Source organism: Moschus berezovskii, chromosome 1, assembly GCF_049115385.1.
Source record: "Moschus berezovskii isolate FMDL1 chromosome 1, NW_MosBer_1.0, whole genome shotgun sequence".
NCBI classification, from domain to species: domain Eukaryota; kingdom Metazoa; phylum Chordata; class Mammalia; order Artiodactyla; family Moschidae; genus Moschus; species Moschus berezovskii.
Window position 1 is genome coordinate 159,253,922 of NC_142460.1, and position 22,235 is coordinate 159,276,156.

Below are 22,235 nucleotides of genomic sequence, written 5' to 3' on the forward strand. Positions count from 1 at the left end.
ACAAGGGTCTGTGAGATCACTGAAGTCCTGGCACAGGGCAGCAGGGGAAGGGATGGACACGAATTTAACTCTAGGAGATGGACGAAATTGGAAGTTTTGGTTGGTTGACCCTGTCCTGCACGCTTTCCAATCTCTACTGCCCTTGTCCCTCTTTACAAGGTCTGCAGTTATGACTCGAAGGACAGGAAGGAGCCCAAGAGGCCCAACTGCCCAGCCCTGTGCTGAGCCCCAGGGTACCACTATGATGAAACCCCAGAAGCCCTGCCTTCCTGGAGCCCAAGTTCATGGGGTGACAGTCACAACTCAAGTAACTACACCATGAATTAGCTGCTGCCGCTGCTGCTGCTAAGTTGCTTCAGTTGTGTCCAACTCTGTGCGACCCCATAGACTGAAGCCCACCAGGCTCCGCCGTCCCTGGGATTCTCCAGGCAAGAAGACTGGAGTGGGTTGCCATTTCCTTCTCCAATGCATGAAAGTGAAGTCACTCAGTCATGTCTGACTCTTAGTGACCCCATGGAGTGCAGCCTATCAGGCTCCTCTGTCCATGGGATTTTCCAGGCAAGAGTACTGGAGTGGGTTGCCATTGCCTTCTCTGCCATGAATTAACATTTCCTCATAATTGTATTTCTGCATCATACTCTGGTGAAAAGAATATGGCTCCACAGCTGCAAATAAAGGAGCCTGGTGCAGACCTAGGGGTCAGGGAGACGTCTCAAGTGGAGAGATGAAGAATGAATAGGAGCTCCCCTAATGAAGGGCAAAAGATGCGCTTCCTAGACAGGGAGCAGCATCTGCAAAGGCTAGGGCAAGGGTTGGGAGAGGGGGCAAACAGCACAGAGAGCTTAATGGAGACCCACTGGACCTGAACCTCTCAATGATCCGGTGAGTGGGCAGGGTTGGGGTCCAGACCACATGTGGCAGTCTACATCTTTGTGTACATTTTGGTTTTTATTTGTAAAGAAACGGGGAGCCTCTGATGGGCTAGATAATGTTGGGCCAAGGGTCTAGCAGGGTGAGTCAAGAGAGATGTGAGGTGTAGGCAGCAGGCTACTGCTAGAGTCCAGGGCACATGAGGGCAGCTTGGAGCCTCACGAAGCAGAGGGAGGAGTTAGGTGGAGGGATGACAGCTGAAATCTCATGCTGGACGGGTATGTGGAGCTGACTGGTTGATTTCCAGCTGGAGCCAGTGCACAGACTGGGAGCCTCCAGCAAGCTGGGTGGCTCTGGGGCAGGACCAGGCTTGGTAGAAACAATGCATTCTACTTTGTACAGGTTAAGTTTAATGCCGTTTTGAAATACAAGATTAGATAATGTCAAACAAGCCGTTCAGTATATGCAGGTTTGGAGATCAAAGAGAAATCCACGCTAGGGACAAAACCTGACATTGTCAGCATATTGACAGAATAGCAGTGGCAGCAGCAGACATTGATCGAGTGCTTGCTCTGTGCCTAGCTTTGCACATATAATATTGGTTTAGATGGTCATCTAGGCTGGAGGCAGAGATGTGAGTGCTTGGAGGTTGAGTTTAAAGTGGGGAAAAAAGTTGCTTTAAGCAACCCAAACATTTATTAACTAGGTTGGGAAAGAGGGACTTTGTAGGGGTAAGAGAAAAAAAAAGCTAGTGTGTTTTCACAAAAGCCAGGAGACTGTGGTTTAAGATGTTTCAAAGAAGGAAAGGTCAAGGAGGAGCAGACTGGAGCCCCTCCTTCCAATTGAGCAACATGGAGGTCCTGGTAGCCTTGACCAGAGTTCTCCCTGTGGAATGAGGCAGGGGAGTCACCCACAGCAGGCAGTGCAGGGGTGAATGGCTCAGACCACGATTTTAAGAGGGCTAGCCATAAAGGCAGAAGGAGAAGGTTAGGAGCTAGAGAGGACAGTAGGGAGAGGGAGGATTTTTAAAGATGAAAGATGTTGGGTGCATTTACAGGTTGATATTGGGTGCATTTACAGGTTGAGAGAAATTGTTGCATATACCAGAGGAAGAAATGGTAACTGAGGGTGCAGCTCTGGGGAGGGGGTCAAGGCAGGGCCAACAGTCAAGTGGGTAGGAGGACTGGCTGAGCAGATGCAGCCAGCAGGAGCCCTGGGCTTTGTTGGTGGGGTATAGATGGGAACTGTCCTGATGGCTTCAAGTGTCTCTTGCAGAAGCAGACAAGATCATCTGCTCAGAAAGGGTGGTAGACAGGTGAGAGTGGGATGGAGGTGTATGGACAACTAGGACATTAGGGTAATTACTGGGAAGTGTGGGGAGTGGAGCAGAGGAGCAGTAGGGGTGCTCGTGAGCCTACAGTTGTGGGGGGTATGGGTGACACTGAGGCCAGCGGCTAGAAAATCTGCATGGAATGAATTGCTGTGCCCTGTGACATTCCCCACCTGTGTTCAGCTGCTCAGGTGCAGAGCACCAAGAGAGCGGGCAATGGGGTTCCTGCAGGGCTTGGGACTCATCATACAGCTGGGGAAAGCAGGGGAGCAGGAGTCTTTCAGGTATTGGCCAGAGCCTTGCTGAAATGACTAATACAGAAATATAAGAGAGGTGAAGGGTGAAAGTGAAAGCTAGAGCACTCAAAGGGTGAAGTGAACCGTACTGGTGTAACGTGTTCAACTAAGAAAGCAGGTTCAGGTCTTCCGAGATGGTCCACCCTCTGTGTATGTGTGTATCTCCCCAAATAAACCTTTTTTACACTTAAAAAAAAGAGAGCAAGTTTAAATGGAAAAACAACACATGCACGCTAACACACACATCACACACGCACACCTACACCCCACTCTACCCTCCACTCTCTCTTTGCCAACAGGCCTCTTCCATGAGCCAGAAGAAAGACATAAAGAGTAGTGTATTTCCCTGAGGTCTGCTCTTTAAGCCAAACCACTTCTGCAGAAGCAAAGGGGAGGAGAAAGGGGGGTCCTGCTAAGGAGATGGGAAGCTTGCCTACATGTCTACTCAGGCCCTGTCCACCACCCACTTACGCCATTCGTTGAACTGAATTTCTCCCCTACATAGGCACAGGCCCATAGGCACACCGCCACTCAGAACACACTTACCCAATTTACATGACCCAGTTTGATTGTATAGGAAACCCATGGGGATGTTCCAGCCAGCAGAAGTGCCAACTGCGGTGTGGCAGGACTTCTTGCCTCGCAGAGAGTTCCAGGTTAGGTCGACATCTGACTTCTTGACCACTGCCACAACGTAATAACCTTGCAACAGATACCAAGATGCAATTTCAGTACCTCCCAGTTCAGTTCAGTCACTCAGTAATGTCCGACTCTGCAACCCCACGAATCACAGCAGGCCAGGCCTCCCTGTCTATCACCAACTCCCGGAATTCACTCAAACTCATGTCCATCGAGTCGGTGATGCCATCCAGCCAGCTCATTTCTCTGTCGTCCCCTTCTACTCCTGCCCTCAATCCCTCCCAGGCCCTCCCTAAAATTTACTCCAGAGCCACTGCAGCTAACCTTCACCTGTCAGTCTCTCAAGGAGGGAGAACTGGGTGAAGCCACCTGTTGGAGTATTTCTGTTGAATAGAAGTCCAAAAGAAAGTGCTTTAATGACTTCCTTTTTAAAGTTAAGTCTCTGATTTTCTAGATTTATAGTAATACCATTTTCTAATGATGACAATTTAATCTCTTCCTTTCCGCAATTTTTTTTAAAAAAACCTCTTTTTCTTATCTTACTGAATTCACTCACAAAATAATGCCAAGTATGTGGTGAGTGTGAGCATTCTTGTCTTGTTCCTGATTTTTACAGTAACACCACTGATATTTGATGTAGTCTATCACAGTATTGTGTAACAGAATTGTGCTTGTTGAGTAAGACCTAAACTGCAAGCCCGAATTTAGAGACTGAAATCATGGGTAATGTGGTTCACCACCACCACTCCCACCCCTTCCTAACACATGTACACACACCTTTTCTTGCTCTTGTGGTTCAGATGTCTATATATTCAAGCCTAGAAAAGTTGGAAGACAACATGGCAGTGGAAGACCTCTCTCACCAGTTACTAAACTACCTCAGACAAGTCACTCAGCATCTAGGATCCTAAATCTCTCGTAAATGAAATGGAAACAGTAATACCCATTTAGGTACTAATACCTATTGAAGAGGATGAAATGTGCTAATGCGATCATACTGTACATTAGGAACGGGAAGGGGAGATTACGTGGATAGGTTTCTGGCCCTGTTGCTAGCAGCAGAAGCAGTACTAGAGCCACTTTCTTGGTGAAGCAGATTCTCCTGCCTACCAGACTGGGCTCTATGCCACCATTCCAGCAGCCAAACACTGTCAAAGTACCTTTCTTTGAGCTGTAACAATTTCAACAAAATGGCATTAACTATTGTCATCTGGGGTGTGTGTGTGTGTGTGTGTGTGTGTGTGTGTGTGTGTGTGTGTAGCTTCGGATTAACTCCTCTCCATCTCCACTCCAATCTAACCTCCATCACCCTGAACTGTCTTCCAAGCATCCTCATTGACCCACATTTGTATATCACTGCAGTTCTTGGAAATTTCAATCACTCGCGAAGCAATTCTTTAGGACTTCATGTGTTTTATAATCAGAATGACTATATGCTGTTCCTTAGGTTTGGGGATACAGACTCAATTCAGAGAAGAATGTTAGCCAGGAAAGCAGGGAGGAAAGAGGGACAACATATCCCAGATTCTGCTCCCTTTGAAGGGGAGAAGGAGCAGAAGGAGCAGCTTTGCACCCTTGAGGCCTCTGTGGAGATGGGTGGTGCAGGGCCTCTGTGACCCCACACTTGTGCTGTGATGCTCCAAGCCCCCACACCTCCCCAGCTCTCCTATATCATAAGAAATCCCAAACCCAAGTATGCACTTGTTTTCATCTCAAGACCCCCTATCACAACAGTTTTCAAAGTTTAATGCACATCAGAATCATTTTGAGGGCTTGCTAAAGAGCAGCAGCTGCATCCTCGAGCTCAGCAGACTTGTGGTTGGACACAAGAAGGTTCATTTCTAATAAGTTCTCAGGCAACGCTGGTGCTGCTGGTCCAAACACCACACGACACACACAACCACTGCTCTAGCCAATGCCCTAGATTACCCAGGGCACCTCAGAAACAGGTAAAGACCATTTCTGCCCATGAGACGACACAGATGGCAAAACTTGTCACCTGGCGTCCTGTTCTGAAGAGGAGGTCGACTCCCCTGCTATTCACAGCCAGCCACTAAAAGCTAAGGGTTAATTTCCTTTCCCTCCTCCTCTTCTTCATTAGCAGCATCTGTGACTCCCCTCTTCCTCCTCTGAGGCCTCCACTGGGCCCCAGAAATGTCAGGAACGGGCTCCTGTCCCTTGCAGAGATGGGTAGCAGCCTGTGACATGGAGCACTGTGGTGGGTCAGGAAGGGCAGCGGGTTTCCAGCCATGGTGCCTCTGAACAAGCCTAGGTGCGGCCACTTGCTGGCTGTGTGGCCCTGGGCCAGTCACACAGTTCCTGAGCCTCAGTTTCCCATCTATGTGATGCACACAGCGACACCCACAGTCTAGAGGCCTGCTGAGCAGAAGCAGTGCAAGCAGGAGCCCTCTGTTCGCTGTCACATACTCCACAAACAGAAATTATTTCACAGCTCACAACAGATTTGCTCTTTCACAGTGAACTGTGGCAGGGTCATCTCTCTCTCTCTTTTTTTTTTTTACAAGTTTAGTAACTTTGGTTTATTTGTAAGGCTTTCCTCACCCCCTCTCCCCACCAACAGGCCCTTACCTTTGAGCCCAGTTACTGATTCTGACTCACCTTTCATAGGTGTGTTCACACACTTAGACCCAAGCTGCTCTTTGCCATCTTGAGACACTAAAAACAATCGAGGTATAGGTCATTAAACTCTCACATTTCTCAAGTCATGATTTTCTGACTCTCAACAGTCAAGAATAAAATGAGGAGAAACGCTAACCAAGCAGTTTGTCATTGGCCATCAACAAGCTGGGATCCTGCCATCCTATTTCACCTCCTCTCCCCTGACCTTTGCTATTTGAAATTAGGCTCCATCCCAGAATTAGCTCAACAGTTGGGGAGCTACAGAGAAAAAAAAATGAAATGCTCATTGAAGGGGGTGAGGGGAAAGCAGAAGCCATAAAAACCTTCACAGAGGCTTTTCACTTTGCTATGTGATTCGAGGCATCCTGACATTCTTCCCTTCAGAGCTCTGGGCTGTGCAGGCAGTCATCACGGTCTTGCTAGGTTGTAAGGGAAGGGTCCAGCCCATGGTTCAGAAAGACTGGTTGCAGTCTGCATTCTACCTGGACACCTCATTCAACCTCCCCAAACCTCACTTGTTATGGAGATACCACTGTTTACTTTACCGAGTTGTTGTGTTTTCAAGGATGAAGCATGGTTTCTCACTGCCTAGCAGCTTAGGGGTTTAACAAATGAACCCGCTTTATTTTTCCTGATAGATGGATCCCCACCAAGACCATGACCTTGTAGCCCCAATCCTTAATGTTCTAACAGCTGGAGTGAGTTCATTTGGATTAATAAACTTGGCAAAAGGGTCTAGGCACCTGTGGCTCTTTCTTCCTTGAAGAGAATGGGGAGAGGATGGTTTTGACCTCCTTATCTGTGACAAAACATCTTTCTTCTGTACTAAGTTGTGGAGCCAATCAGCCAGTAGAACTGTCCACCTGAACTGGTGGGTGACTAACTCAAGGGCAGTTTAACGAGCCCTGTGGCCAGTTCTGTGCCATGGTCTCCAATATCACTCTTCCAGCAACAAAGGTGTTATTTTGATTTCTCTCCAAGTATACATCTTAGCTGGTTCTGACTCTGGGAAAATAGATGTTATCTACTAGTACTCTATGCTACAAAGACAGCTATTGTTATCTCAACACTGAACTAAATTATTGTTTGCCTTTCCATGTCCATAGGCCAGAGGGAAGAAAACCTAGAGACCCTGCCCTCCACTTACAGTAGTTCTCTGCCAGGACAGGCACCAGACCACACTTGCCCGCTGTGTAGATGAAGCCTCCATCCAAGCTCATGGCATCAGCCTCTCCTTTCTGAAGTTAAGAAATAAAACAGTAGCACAACAGTGAGGTTGTTATCCTGTCTCACCCTCAGAGATTTCCATCTCATTGGCTTCACATCATGTGTCTTTGTGGTAAACCAAATGGCACATGACCCAAAACTTCTGCCACATAAACACGGGGTTTAGAAAACTGGACATGCCTGTGGTCCCAACCCAGATCATGCTCCCTAGACATCTGTGTGCCCTCCACGAGACCCCATTCTTAATGCGGGACATGCTGTCACATTTTCTTTGTGACTATTGTCCTCACTCAACAATCCACATGGTCAGACTTAGGGTATTCAATCTGTTTCAATGGGAGACATTTTTTTCCATATGGCAGAGTTCAATTCTGTTCCTATAATCCCATTAGCATTCTAGTCTAATTAATAATTTATTAATAATTAACTTATGATTTTAATCAATGAAATTTTCCAACAACAAAGCCAAAAATGCATATTTACATTTATAGATAAGGTCATGAAGAAAAAAACATACAGATACAGGAACACTCTTTGCTCTTCCCGTGCTAACTACTCTTCTAGAAATCTATCTTAAAACAGTAGCAACTACAGAAGCAAAAGCTTACCTTACCGTGTGCTGGGCCCTTTTCTAAACGCTGGGAGGGATTGGGGGCAGGAGGAGAAGTGGACGACAGAGAATGAGATGGCTGGATGGCATCACTGACTCGATGGATATGAGTTTGAGTGAACTCCGGGAGTTGGTGATGGACAGGGAGGCCTGGCGTGCTGTGATTCATGGGGTCGCAAAGAGTCGGACACGACTGAGCGACTGAACTGAACTGAACTGAACTGACAGTGATTTCCTCATGTACTCCCTCACAGAACCCAGTAAGGGGGGTACTATAATTCTCCCCCTTTTATATATTTTTTTAACTGAAGCAGAGAGAAGCTAAGCAGTTTATCCAATAGATGATCACTAAAATTTAAACTCAGGTGGTTCAAATTTGTTAGCCTCTGAACATAATCACTATGGAATGTGTCAGACTCTGGGACTGACTGTTTCAAAGGACACAACCCTAAATACTTTCTATGTACATTTTTTTAATCCATCAAATGAGTGAAAAAAATCTATTTCATGGACTTATCATGAGGATTAAATGAGTTAATACAAGTTAAGAGCTCATACACATGCATGGCACACAGTAAGTAACTCCAGATATATTCACCATCATTAATATTAAAGAGGCTTTCTCAAAAATACTGATGGGTATAGAACAAAAATATCCAATCACATATTATCTATAATAGACAAGGATTCAGAAATAATTCAAATATAGACATTTAGAATTGAGGCATAAATATTTGGTGATCTGATATGCAGCCATTAAAAACATTTTAAATGAATATTTCATTACCTAAGAAAGTGTGCCAATTGTGCTCAAGAACTGAAATAATGACTGTTAACATTTATTGACAGCTTATTACATGCTAGGCACTGTTACAAGCACTCAAATTCATTTAATCCTTATAATGGACAAATTCAGGAGACTATATAAATTGCAAGACCTTAATATTACGGGTTAGTCCCAGAGAGGTTTACTGCAATTATTATCTTTTGAAGAAAAAACTGTGGTGTTTTCTAAGTTTGTCAGTTTTTTGGTCTTTTATTGATAATTTTTTTTTCTAATCTCCAAAACTGAAATGGACAGTTATTAACAACGTAACACCATCACTCAGAAATTATAATGAGTTTTGAGTTGTGAAGTTGGAAATGATATTATTTTTCATTTCTCTTCCAGCATGTAATAATTTTATCACAGAAAAGAAAAAAAAGTTTAAACCTGTCCAGAGAACCAACAAGGTTGATTTGCTTTCACAATCCACAGGGGCTCTGACCACAGGATGTCACCCCGCATCCTAGGCAGGACCCCTCAGAGCTCCCTGGACTCCAGAGTTGAGCTTAAGATATGGGTCCTGGGCTGCTCTGTTTCTGCCCTGCCAGAGCTGAAGGGGGAGGTGGGGCCAGCGGGGTGGGGCTTCGGAGAGCGGGGCTGGGGGAGGCAGCATGTAACAGGTGTGTCTCAGCCTCACAGCTGATGGGAAGACACGGGGAGGGGGCGTCCACCACCAAACGCACAGCAGCGCTGCAGGTCCGAGTGTCCAAGCCCAACTGCAGAAGCGGGTCCTCCTTACCGCGATGGCGGCGATGCAGGCCTCCGTGCTCTCCTCCGTGGCGCAGGTCAAGATGCCCCCGCTCAGCGCACTCCACTGGTTACACTTGACATGCTCGTGATGGCCCACTGTGCACCACACCACCCTCTGGTGATCTTCTGCCTCTGGAACTGCCAGAGAAGAGCCAGGGATCCAAAAGAAGCCCCCAGATGGGGGAAGGATTCCGAGTGGCTGCCCAACCAGGCTCTTCCTGACAGCGGCAGAGTTGACGGGTCTCACACCCATGTCACCACCTATTCCCGCATATCACCTCCAGGAGAAATGGCCAACTTGGCTCCCAAACAGAGCAGTGAAGGCAGAGCAAGCCCCCTCCTGACCTCCCTACTCAGACATCACCTCCCCAGGGGAAGTCTCTGCCAGCACCAGCCCAACTCAGGGCCTTCTGTGTTTTTTCCTCACAGGACGGAGATCTCCCATCCAGGAAGCATCCCCTGGAAAGCATCCCCTTGGAAGCCAGTGTCATTTGTTCTGGGCAGGCCTGCTGTTCCACCCCCCCACCCCCCCACACCTGCTCCCGCCACCAAGTATGTCCACATCAATCACAAGGGCTTTGGCAGATACGCCATAACTACTGGGAAAAAAAAAGAAAGGAAGGAGGAAGGAAGCATGGAGAGCCAAAGGAAAGCAAGTGCTGGATCAGGGCTTCCTGGATCAGTGTGTGCTCAGTCGCTTCAGTCCTGTCCAACTCTCTGTGACCCCATGGACTGTAGCCTGCCAGGCTCCTCTGTCCACAGGATTCTTCAGGCAAGAATACTGGAGTGGGTCACCATGCCCTCCTCAAGGGGATCTTCCCGACCCAGGGATCGAACACAAGTCTCTCATGTCTCCCATACTGGCAGGCAGGTTCTTTACCACTAGTGCCACCCGGGAAGTCCAAAACCCTCTGAAACTCTAGCTCTGATCCTGGTGGTGGCAGAGGCTGTGTTCCCACTTCAGTTTAGGATGGGCTCTATTCCTTATCAAATAGAACCCCTGTGGGGCGGGGCAAACCTGGCTAACACAAAGGAGACAGGACTGTCCTTACTTAAATATGAAAGTCACTCAATCGTGTCTGACTCTTTGAGACCCAATGGACTATACAGTCCATGGAAATCTCCAGGCCAGAATACTGGAGTGGGTAGCTTTCCCTTCTCCAGGGGATCTTCCCAACCCAGGTATTGAACCTAGGTCTCCCACATTGCAGGCGGATTCTTTACCAGCTGAGCCACAAGGGAAGCCCAAGAATACTGGAGTGGGTAGCCCATCCCTTCTCCAGGAGATCTTCCCAATCCAGGAATCACACTGGGGTCTCCTGCCTTGCAGGCAGATTCTTTACCAACTGAGCTATGAGGGAAGCCCCCGTCATTACTTAAGTTGCCTGTTATCTGAAGGTCTTTCAAACCCTATTGTGGCCCCAGGTTCAGACCTTTTCCCAAGTTCAGAATATCCCCCCAAGAACCCAGTACAGTTGGCCCTCCCTTGGACCCTGTGGGTTGGGTGAGGTGGGTCTTGCAGGCCCCAGGAAAGCCTCCACGGCCCTGCCCTGCCCTATGCCCAAGTTCTCCAGGTCTTCCCAGGACCTACACACCTCTCCCCAGATGCTGAAAGACCGAAAAATACTCATATCCCAAGTAGAGCTTGGCATCCATCTTAGGTGGGACTCTTAAAAACCCAATGGCAGCATCTGTAAATAGCAGGTCTTTCCCATGAGGAGAGTAGAAGAGCTGGAATTCTGCTGACTTGTCTTTTCCAAAGTGTTCCTGTTCAAAGGATAAAAGAAATAGTAAAGGAAGGAGGCTGGCAGAGAGAAGCAAAGTAAAAACAAATCCCAAAATCAGGGGAGTGGAAAGGGAGAGAAACATGAATGCCTGAGAGTGAAGACCATGGCAAGGCCCTCCAAAGTCCCTGTGGCTCACAGGGTTCTCGAATCTTCTTCAACAAACACTTCACTCAAATCTCAATTTGCCTGCCTTGTGCAGCTTCAGGGGAACTGCCAGGGGCTGCCCCATAGGTCTGTACAGAGGGTAATGGTCACCATGGGTCAGGAAGCTTCCATCTCCTATGCTGCGTTCCCATGGGTGGGGCAGCCAGTGATGGTGACCCTGTTGCTGGACATCTGATTGGCCTGAGTGGCTCCTGTGGGCTTCATCCTGGAGAGGGTGTTGATTCAGGACCATCTAGCCTGGGGGTCATGAGCCTTAGGTGCACCTGATGCCCCAGGCCTGCCATGAAGGACTTCAAGCAGTCCCTTACTCTTTGTGGCCCTCCCAGAAAACCAAGAGCCCTTTGCTTGTAACCCCACTGACCGGCCCAAAGCCGTTCCTGATGGTAGCTGACAGTAGCTCCTACCCCCATGCTCTTTGCAATGTCTCCTTTTTGCCTTTGCAGTGGCTCTTCATATTGCCTTCTCTGGCAAACCCCACACTCTTGGGGCCCAGAAACCTTTCCAGATACACCCTGCAAATCACTCTCTTCAAAGTACACAGTTCATGCGTGCAAGGCTGTGCCCCATGGCGGTGATCTGTGTGTACAGTGTGCTTACTGTATCTTCCACAGTCATCTGTGAGTGATCCCATGGCAGGTCTGTGTCCAGCTCATCTCTGAATGCCTAGTGCATTAGAGCACAGGGCACTAACGGAGATGGGACAGGTAGCAGATGTGGGTGCACTGGGAGGGAGGGCCTCCAACGCAGGACACAAAACGCTGACAGTCAGAACCTGCTGCTGAGGGGTCCAGGCCAGTGGGATAAGAGAGGGGAACAGCTCCTGGAGGAGGGGCATCTGCATTGCAGCTTGAGGATCCCTATACAACCTAGAAGAATAAAATGGGGCAACAGTGGCCTTCTGCAGAGTCTTTGGCCCATGGTGTTGGTGATGCCAAGGAAGGGAGTTTTATGGTCACTGCAGCCCATCACATATCCAGACCAAGTGCTGGTCAGTGAAACGGAGGACATGTGGTGTGGTTCCCACTGTGCCCAACACCAGGACTTCCACGGTGGCGGGAAAAGAGTGAGGGAAAGCACCCCAAATCCAAGCAGGGACCCCTATGCAGGAGGGGAAGACAGGGGGCGGGGATACCTGAGCCTGATTGAGAAGCTCCCAGATCAAATCTTCCTTGCCATCCACACTTCGGGCCACGACGGCATGGGAAGGGACCCGGGCCAGATGGCACCCCTTGTACTCATCCACAGGCCTCCGGGTGTTTTCCCTGCAGAGCAGTTCATACTGGTCCCTGTCGGCCTGGTTAGCCAGGTTCTCTAGAGGAGGGAAGCCTACATGAACCGACAGCCAGCAGACCATGAGCCATGGTGCCCACCCCTCCCAAACTGTTTGTTTAGGGATTTGTTGAAATAGCTTTCCAAGCCCAAGATGGAGCCACTCCTGTCTGTGATGCCATGTCCGTGATCTGCATCACCATGGAAACTTAGATAACTCCCTGTGCCTGTAAATGTTCTGCTTAGTAGAAATGCAGTCTATCCAGTCAGTCAGGCATCCAATGCCAAGCTAACTCTGGGCTCTATACTCCTTCCTTCTTTCTTCTCACCCTGGGCAAAGTGACCCTGACCAATCAGATATTATCTGTTTTTCTCTTCATTGTTCTTTATTCTTTATCCCATCAAAGCTTCCTGCCTTCTGCAGTTTTACAGTTCTCTGAATGGAGACTGAATGGCCCATTTCAAGAAGTGCTAAAGTTTATATCACCTGAACTGTGTTCTTTCATCATTTTTTAACAGCCTGGAGAGGACTAAAAGAGAATCTTTTCCAAATACATTTAGACAGGTGACGATGCTGAGCCCTCCGGAGATGAAATGACAGATTCTCACTGCAGAAAGACCCAGGGCTGGGATGCATGCTCTGCCCAGAGCTCTGCTAACAAGAATGGTGACAGCAAATGCTTTCTGAGAGCTCATAGCACACCAAAGACTGAGGTAAAGCTCTCAGTTTCATTTAATCCTTAAAACAACTGGGGGAGGCTGGTAATATGATTATCCCATTCCAGAGTTAAGGAGACTAAGGCTCAAAGGATTAAGTGAACTCATCAAAGTCTGAGCTAGGCTGGGGCTGACACAGCACCATGCTGCGGGGACAATTCAGGTTCCTCACTAAAGTGGCAACACTCCCCTGGGGACAGAGTCTGCTGGGGAAAGGTGGCAGCGGGTTGAGAGATGGATGGAAGCCTATGGGCCCAGTCAGGACACTATATAGGTACAAAGAAGGACCAAAAAGCCGTGTGAGGAAAACAGACTCTTTGGTTCCCCTGGTCTAGGTATTAGAAGGTATTCTGGAAATCTAGAGGGTCTCAGACAGTTGGTTGTTTTCAGAAAGTGAGGATGTTCTCCACAGTGAGTGTTAGAAGATTCTGTCCATTGGCCTAACTGTGCCAACTTGAGCAATCACAGAAAATAACAATGCCAACTACTGGGAGTAACTTGATTTTGGGAGAAGAGACCCATAGATGCTCCTACGAATGAAAATTACTGATAATAAGACACACATCAATCGCCAAAAGGCTAACAAACCAGGTCAGTGTGTTATAACGAGGGAACAGTGAATTATGAACGGCTGGGGTGAGGGAACAAAGCCAGTACACTTCTGTTTCATGTTAGGGAAAGAGACCAGGCTGCAAGGAACCAAGGTCCCCAGAAAACGTGAAGGCTCAAAATTCTGCTTGAGGTAGCAGACAATGATTTTTAAAATGAACTGAGTATAAAATATACATCTCTTGTTTAAACATCTTAAGTGTTACAAATGTGTTCTGTGTCTGATAGAAATTTAATTGGTTATAAAACCTAGAATCTGAAAACTGAACTCGTATGAAACACTATTTTATTTGTTTCTGATAAATTGCCCAAAACTTTGGAAAGTTTTTTTTAACATAGAAATAAAGAAGAAATACATTTTTGTCCACAGTAGTAATGCTTTGCAACAGATTTAATTGTAGATGTGCTAACAAGTTCTGCAATCATTATAAGAATTTATTTGTTTAAGGTAATTAAAGAAAACATTTAGGAACCATTTATAAGGAAGCATTCAGGAGATCATGATTAGATCTGAATTTGGCATTTCAGTGACTAAGAGAATCTAATTATTAAAACTTGCTTTTATAGTTGCTAAGTAAAGTTTAAATGTTCAGAAAATTTGTTTATAAACTGAACACTAAACAAAGCACAAATAATGGAAGTGTCATTATACAGAAACTCTATTTCATTAAAGATCTTGGCACGACCTATCTCTAGATATAAGGAAACTTAGGAAAGGAGTTCCTCTGGCCAGGGTGTGGCCACAAGATTCTTCCTCTGTCTGACTTACCAAATACCGTCAGATGCCTCACGAAGCTCACATCCCCCACACCGTCCTGCAGACACCTGAGCAACAGGACAGCTGTGGTCAGGCCACTGTCCACAACATAAGCTCACCCCCCACCCCGCCAGCAGCTCCCCTCCTCAGGCTCTGCCCCAGCAACTGGCTCACAAGGCTTCGCCTGCAGTTTCCCAGGCTTCAGTCTGCCCTCGCAGAGGCAACGGCCCTGTCTGAGGAGTCTTTGAACCGCCAGAGCCAAGCCCGGGTCTGAAATAGGCAGGAGCCCATAAGCCCTTGGTTCAAAAAAAGGAGCCTCACCTTCCTCTTTGTAGGCAGCCTGAAGCAATAGGGTTTTTGTACTTTTTTTTTTTTTTTAAGGTCAAAAGCCTTTTACATAGAGGACCCACTCCTGTATTCTCACCTGGAGAATCCCATGGACAGAGGAGCCTGATAGGCTATAGTCCATAGGGTTGCAAAGAGTCGGACGCGACTGAAGTATCTTAGCACAGCACAGCACATAGAGTATAAAAACTCTAGACAGCCTGGATACCTGGTCAGTTTTGCTCTGGTTTCGAATGTTAGTTTTGTCCCTTGCTGGCATGTTGTATGGAAAGGTGCCGTCGGGCACAGGGCTGAGGAGGCGGTGGGGAGACGCAGCACATGTACCTGGCATGGAGATGCTCAGGCAGAGAGAAGCCAGAGAAGGGTTCAGGGGAGGACCTGATCTTTGGCCTGGATGGGTGCTCAAGCCTGTGTCTATGGAACCCAGAGGCCTCCCTGGTCCAGACTCTAGGCTCTGGGTAGATGAGAGCCCCCACACACACACACAGAAGACTCCTCTGTAGGACAGTCAGGAACGAGGATGTGCCGTGGGAGACAGTCAAAACCCAAGGTTTCACCAGGACACTTCAGGTTGTCTGGGGCAGACCCCATCTATTCCCTGTTCTTCAGTTTCCCCAACATCAGAGAGAGGAGGAGAAGGAGGCCCCACTCACTTGAAAGCCCCCGAGTAGCCGAAGTACGGTTCGTGGTGGGAGCAGGCACACTTGTCCAAACCTTTTCCCGCACACAGTTGGCACAGTTTGGGGAAGTTCGACTGATCCGCACAGGGGACGCAGCTGCCCGCGAAGAACTTGGCCGCTGCTGCTCAACACAGACATATGGACTTCAGGGCATGAGCTGGTGGGGCCTCTGGGTTGTGTGTGTGTGTGTGTGTTCCTATGTGAGAGCCCAGAGGTTTGAATGCACTGCTTCGGACTGTCGTGAGGAAGTTGGGCATGCAGAGGTGGCCAACAGTGCCTGGTCCAAAGGCATGGATGGCTCATGCGTGGGCCTGGGTCTCCAGAAACTTCCCAATGTGTCCACTGCAGGGCTCAAAAGCTGCTGAGCTGCACCGAACCAGGCAGCTCCAGAACTCCTCACCTGGCTCGGTCACCAACACGGAGGCTCGGGAGTGGTGGTGGGGAGCACAGAAATCTAAACACTCGGGAATCCCAACAGTCCTTCCTTATCTCAGGAAATGGTCCCACCCACTCTTTTCCTCTCCTGATCCAGGGCCCATGGAGTCTCCCGGGAATCCCTCTTCCAGGAATTCACAGGAGGGGGTTGCATTCACTTGCTTCATGTGAGTGGGTATGCCAACATAACCACCCAGACAGACGTCCAACAACTCAGGGCAAGATGGAACCCCAAGAAAACAGCCAGAGCTGTGGCCCAGGTTGCAGCACCCCATCTGACCTCTGCAGCCCAAAACACAGGTGAAACATGAATGTTGCAGAGCTGGCAGGGCTCAAAAAGAAATACTTTTGCAAAGTGCAGAAAATCTGGTTATCTTTCAGGGGCCGAAAAGGCACCCTCGGTTCACCCTAGCTCATCATAACTGAGCTCCGGTCCACTCATCTCCTTTCGCCTTCACCCCCAGCCCACATCCAAGGCACTGCAGCCCGACTGCTGGTGGTGTGGGGGTCACCCTTAGAGAGTCTTCCTGGGCAGCTGGAAGGGAGCGCCCCTTTCTCCTGAGCCTTCACCATGGCCCTTGTCAAACCCCACTGCTGGGATACCACGAATGTGGGGCTGCAAGGAACTCAGAGACAGGGTCTCCTTGGCTGAAGAGGGAAGTCTCAGCTGCCAGTCACAAGGGTCACTGATGCAGCAAACCCAGCCAGCACATGTTTAAAGCAGGCTGTCCTCACCCCATCTTGGATTTTCTGAGACCCGTACACCTGGAAATGATTGTAAGGCGCCAAAACAATCCATGTGGGTCCCAGTAGTAGGAACCCGCACCCCGCCCTGGCCAGCTTACCTTCTTGGGACCAGTCAGAGGGAAGAAGTATCCTCATGGGGATGTTCCACCCAGCAGACCACCCCAGGCCTGTGTGGCAGGACTTCTTGCCTTGGAGCTGATTCAGCTGGAAGTCGCTGCCCTTCTTCACCACAGCTACAGCATAATGGTGAGTCTGTGGATCTGCGAAGCAGCAGAGAAAGAAGGGCTGAGGCAAGATGCCGCATCATTGCTACTAATATTGCAGAGTGTGTGCAGTGGAGCCTGGGGGATTCTAGGACCTGCAGCACCTTCTGGTAAACAGGTAGAAAAGGGAAGGGAAAGGCCCCTGATTGACAGAAGAAAGCAAACTGTCCCTTTTCAAGGCAACAGACTGGAGGCCCCACAGCTCCCGGTCATCGTGATGTTACTGCTTCTCCCCTCTCTGCTCCTCTGTCTGCCGCACAGACACGAAGGTGAAGGTGTGGGGGGAAGGTACACAGGGCATCCAAAGATTTTGCTGGGGGCTGCAAGTTTGACTCAGGTTGAGGCAGGCTGTGCTCCTGCACACACTGGCGACATTTATGGACAAGTAGGACAGGCACCTCATTCTTCAGCTCCTTAAAGTCCCTTCTCACAACATTCACTTCCCACGTTCTCTAGCACCTGCAGGGGACTTGGCAAAAGGGGAGGCTGTCCAGGGATATGCGTCTCCAGAGAGACATCCCGTTGATGCAGTCCCACGGAGTGGGCAGTGGACTCCAGACAGCACGTCCCCTTTTACTCAGCAGCACCCAGCAGCATTCCCATCAGGAGGCTTAAAGTTCACAGCGTCCCAGAAAGAGCCAAGCTCCCAGCCCCCACAGGTCAGCACTGGGGACAGCCTTCCATAGTACAAAGAACCCCAGCAACTTGTTCCCTGCAAGTGTAATGCCGACAGAGTCCTTGCCTCCCCCCACGGCAGCTGTGTCAGGACAGAGACCCGGGTCCCCATGGGGGACGCACCATCTTTTGACCCATAGAACTCTGCCACAACAGGCTTCAGGTTGTAGGGCCTCAGGCCTGCCTCATAGACCAAACCGCCATCCACCATCACAGCATCTGCTTCGTGTGCCTGAAAGAAGAAAGGTCAGACATGAGTGAAGGCCCTCAGCTCCAAGGAAGACTCACTTAACCCTCTGCCAGGGTCACCTGTATCCCCTGGGGATATTTGCACGGCTCAGACCTCCTCCACCTCCCTTCTGTTGGCTCAAAAACCTTTCCCCAAACACGCTTTTAAAACTACCACCTCACAAATGCTGGAAACACCATTTTTCTCCTGAGCCCTTAGCAACCATCTGACAAACCTTCTTTAATTATTGTTTGTCCTCCCCCTTGGAATGCAAGCTCCACCAAGGTGGGGATGTTAGTGTTCTGTTGTTTTATCTTAACAAAGCCCAGCAACTGTTACCAGTAGAAATACAACAAATGTCGGATAAGTGAGTGAGTGAATCAGAATATTTCCATCCGTGTTGCTATCGTTCAGTCACTAAGTCATGTCCGACTCGTGATCCCACGGACTGCAGCACTCCAGGCCTCCCTGTACCTCACTGTCTCCCAGAGTTTGCCCAAGTTCATGTCCATTGAGTAGGTGATGCTGTCCAGCCATCTCATCCTCTGTCACCCTCTTCTCCATTTCCATCTGGCATTTCCATCCATAAGAGTCATGTTTTAAGCTCTTAAGTCTGGATTGCCTCTTCAAGAATCTGTCAAGGATTCCTTCCTTCCTGAGAAAAGCAGTAACCTCACAGCCTCTTCTCAAAAATCAGGTTATATCAGTTCCCTAGCCCTTATGGAAATCTTTTTTCTTCAACTGGAGGGCATAGCAACCCACTCCAGTATTCTTGCCTGGAGAGTCTCTGTGGAGAGGAGACTGGTGGGCTAGAGTCCATGCGGTCACAAAGAGTCAGACACTACTGAGCAACTAAGCATAGCACAGCATACAAATTTATAATTTATAATGACAATTACAGAAAATAAATAAAAGCTTGTGTGTTATCTTTACGACCCTTACAGGATCTTTCCAAATTTTTTCCAGAAATGATGCATAAATTTATGATTTATAATGCCAATAGCAATGCATGCCAATTTCATGCAAAACTATCAGCGAGAAATGCTATCTTTTAAGAAATATTACTACATTAAAAAATATAAACTGTTACTTTAAGGATGCTTTCATTTGCATTTCTTTGATTATTAAAAAGGATGAAGGCTTTTCCTTCCTTGTTTATATCATCTATTAGTTGTAATTTCTGTGAGCAGCTTGTTTATAGCTTGTTATTCTTAAGCATTTCTTATAAATTTAAATGACATCCTTATATAGTTTTTAGATCACACTGCTTTGTTATAGCTGATGTGAATATAATATTCTGTAGGCTTAGGACTTTAATTTTTTTTTTGTCAGAGATTTAAAATTTTTACATTTCCAAATTTGTCTATTTTTGTGATTTATCTTGTTATATTTAGCTACATCAGTCAAATTGAGTCAAGCTAGGAGTTTATTTTGGTAAATGTATTAAAAGTCTCAGTTGATTTTATTTCTAAATGGCTATCCAATTGTCCAGCTAAATAATCCCTTCTCAGTCTTTTGTCTGGAAAGTTTGCCTTGTCACACAGTATCTAAATCTATGTGGATCTAACCATTAAGTCTGGAACGCAATGCCGTAGTGGTGGACATTCATAGTTCGCATCAACGTCATATCATGTGGATAATTAGCTATCTTTAGAAAGCTGGCTGCTGCTGCTAAGTCGCTTCAGTCGTGTCCGACTCTGTGTGACCCCACAGACGGCAGCCCACCAGGCTCCCCCATCCTTGGGATTCTCCAGGCAAGAACACTGGAGTGTGTTACCATTTCCTTCTCCAATGCATGAAAGTGAAAAGTGAAAGGGAAGTCGCTCAGTCGTGTCCAACTGTTAGCAACCCCATGGACTGCAGCCTACCAGGCTCCTCTGTCCATGGGATTTTCCAGGCAAGAGTACTGGAGTGGGGTGCCATTGCCTTCTCCTTAGAAAGCTGGAAATGTGTCCAAATCTTGTTCTCTTCCAGGTCTTCTACATCTGTCCAAGGACCTTGTTCTTTGCAATACTGTTATTAAATATGTTATAGTTTCGGACAGGCCTCAGTTACTCCCCTGCTCATTTTATTTTTCATAATACTATTTTATATTATCATCCACACTTAAGAATTGCAAAATTATTTTATTGACTTATAATTTTTTAATATAATTTTTATAAAATCATATTAAATTTATGAATCAACTTTGGGAGAATATGCAAATATATGAAGTTTAGTCTTCCTATCTGGGAATATGGCATATGTTTTAATTTATTAATAATATTGTTCATTTGTCTCAAGCTCTTGTATTATAGTTATAGTAATCTTGCAGATCTCTCATTTAATTTTTTTCCCTGACACATTTTTCTGTGTATCATCTTACATGTAAATAAGATCATAATTTGGGGTTCTTTTTTCCCAACTAGTGACCACTGACAGTTAAAATGACATTAAATTGTGATATAATTATCTTTTACCAAAGTACTTTTTTCATTAGTAATTATAGTAATATTTCTGTTGATTTCACTATACTTTATAGGCATGTAAGCATCTGAAAATATTGACATTTTGCTTGTTTCTATCATTTTATATCATTGCATTACTAGGAAATTCCAAAAACAATATTAAGTGATAACAGTGACACTAAAACTTGTTTATTTCTGAATATTTATATATTTCTTTTTCAGTACAAATCTGGCTTTGCTTTACTATGGGCATTTTCACTGAATCCTTATCTATCAGTTGTTTAAATATTATTATTATTGCTGTTTTCACTATTAATGAATGTTGAGCACCTATATCTTCATCTACACACAATCCCTGTACTTTCAAGTCTAGTTCCTTTGGGGAGAAAATTGTTCTAGAGCAATAAACCATAGCAAGTACAGAAAAAGAACAAGAAAGTGTGGATTTTCTCCCACTCTTCTTAGACAGTAGTGGCTTACCGCAATGGCCCTGATGCAATCAAGGTAAGAGGTTCTCTTCACACAGGTGACATGAGGACCATCCACTGAAAGGACTTTTTTCATATTGTCGTGGAAACTATTGCACTTACTAGCCTCAAGATTCGAGACAGTGCACCATCTCACAGTTTTCTCAGGGACAGCCAGACACAGCCCTAGGGAAGAGAGGCCAGGTGTGTAAGGGAGCCACAGTACTCACCATTCTGTGCTGGACGGAGAGGTTAAAGGCAAGGTCAAGGGTTGGCTGAGAGGAGTAGACACAAATTGGACTGGCTATCTGGTACGTTCCATTTCTCTGACTGTACATTTCCCTTTGGAAAAAAAAGCCAAAAGCACCCTCCAAAAGTTAAATATAAAATTATTATATGACCCACACATACTTTTGGGCATAAGTATATACCCGAAAGGATTAACAACAGGCATTTAAATACTCCTGAGAAATCTGTATGCAGGTCAAGAAGCAACAGTTAGGACTGGACATGGAACAACAGACTGGTTCCAAATTGGGAAAGGAGTACATCAAGGCTGTATATTGTCACCCTGCTTATTTAATTTATATGCAGAGTACATCATGCAAAATGTTGGGCTGGATGAAACACAAGCTGGAATCAAGATTGCCAAAAGAATGAACAATAACCTCAGATTCGCAGATGACACCACTCTTATGGCAGAAAGTGAAGAAGAAATGAAGAGCCTCTTGATTAAAGTAAAAGAGGAGAGTGAAAAAGTTGGCTTAAAACTCAACATTCAGAAAACTAAGATCATGGCATCCGGTCCCATCTCTTCATGGCAAATAGATGGGGAAACAATGGAAACTGTAAGAGGGTTTATTTTCTTGAGCTCCAAAATCATTGCAGATGGTGACAGCAGCCATGAAATTAAAATTGGAAAAAAAGCTATGACAAACCTGGACAGCATATTAAAAAAGAGACATTACTTTGCCAACAAAGTTCCATCTAGTCAAGGCTATGGTTTTTCCAGTAGTCATGGATGGATGTGAGAGTTGGACTGTAAAGAAAGCTGAGCACCAAAAAAAAAAAAAGAAGAAAGCTGAGCACCAAAGAATTGATGGTTTTGAACTGTGGTATTGGAGAAGACTCTTGAGAGTCCCTTGGACTGCAAGGAGATCCAACCAGTCCATCCTGAAAGAAATTAGTCCTGAATATTCACTGGAAGGATTGATGCTGAAACTGAAACTCCAATCCTTTGGCCACCTGATGCGAATAACTGACTCATTTGAAAAGACCCTGTTGCTGGGAAACATTGAAGGCAAGAAGAGAAGGGGACGACAGAGGATGAGATGGTTGGATGGCATCACCAACTTGATGGACGTGAGCTTGAGCAAGTTCCAGGAGTTGGTGATGGACAGGGAAGCCTGGAGTGCTTCAGGCCATGGGGTCTCAAAGAGTCAGACATGACTGAGA

At 46.8% G+C, this 22,235-nt stretch overlaps 1 protein-coding gene across 1 annotated transcript in view; it reads right to left on the reverse strand.

The window, feature by feature from the left end:
* The window catches only part of LOC129552231 (inhibitor of carbonic anhydrase-like), a 43,865-nt gene that overhangs the window by 11,420 nt on the left and 10,210 nt on the right, over window positions 1-22,235 (reverse strand). Inside the window, exons 2-12 of the mRNA XM_055420446.2 lie at window positions 20,794-20,966; window positions 17,761-17,869; window positions 16,798-16,959; window positions 15,491-15,638; window positions 14,505-14,560; window positions 12,273-12,451; window positions 10,784-10,955; window positions 9,178-9,326; window positions 6,923-7,013; window positions 5,755-5,811; window positions 3,043-3,198 (exon numbers count right to left, since the gene is read on the reverse strand). Of these exons, the coding sequence (XP_055276421.2) occupies window positions 3,043-3,198; window positions 5,755-5,811; window positions 6,923-7,013; window positions 9,178-9,326; window positions 10,784-10,955; window positions 12,273-12,451; window positions 14,505-14,560; window positions 15,491-15,638; window positions 16,798-16,959; window positions 17,761-17,869; window positions 20,794-20,966 (1,452 nt within the window). The remainder of the gene's footprint in view (window positions 1-3,042; window positions 3,199-5,754; window positions 5,812-6,922; window positions 7,014-9,177; window positions 9,327-10,783; window positions 10,956-12,272; window positions 12,452-14,504; window positions 14,561-15,490; window positions 15,639-16,797; window positions 16,960-17,760; window positions 17,870-20,793; window positions 20,967-22,235) is intronic.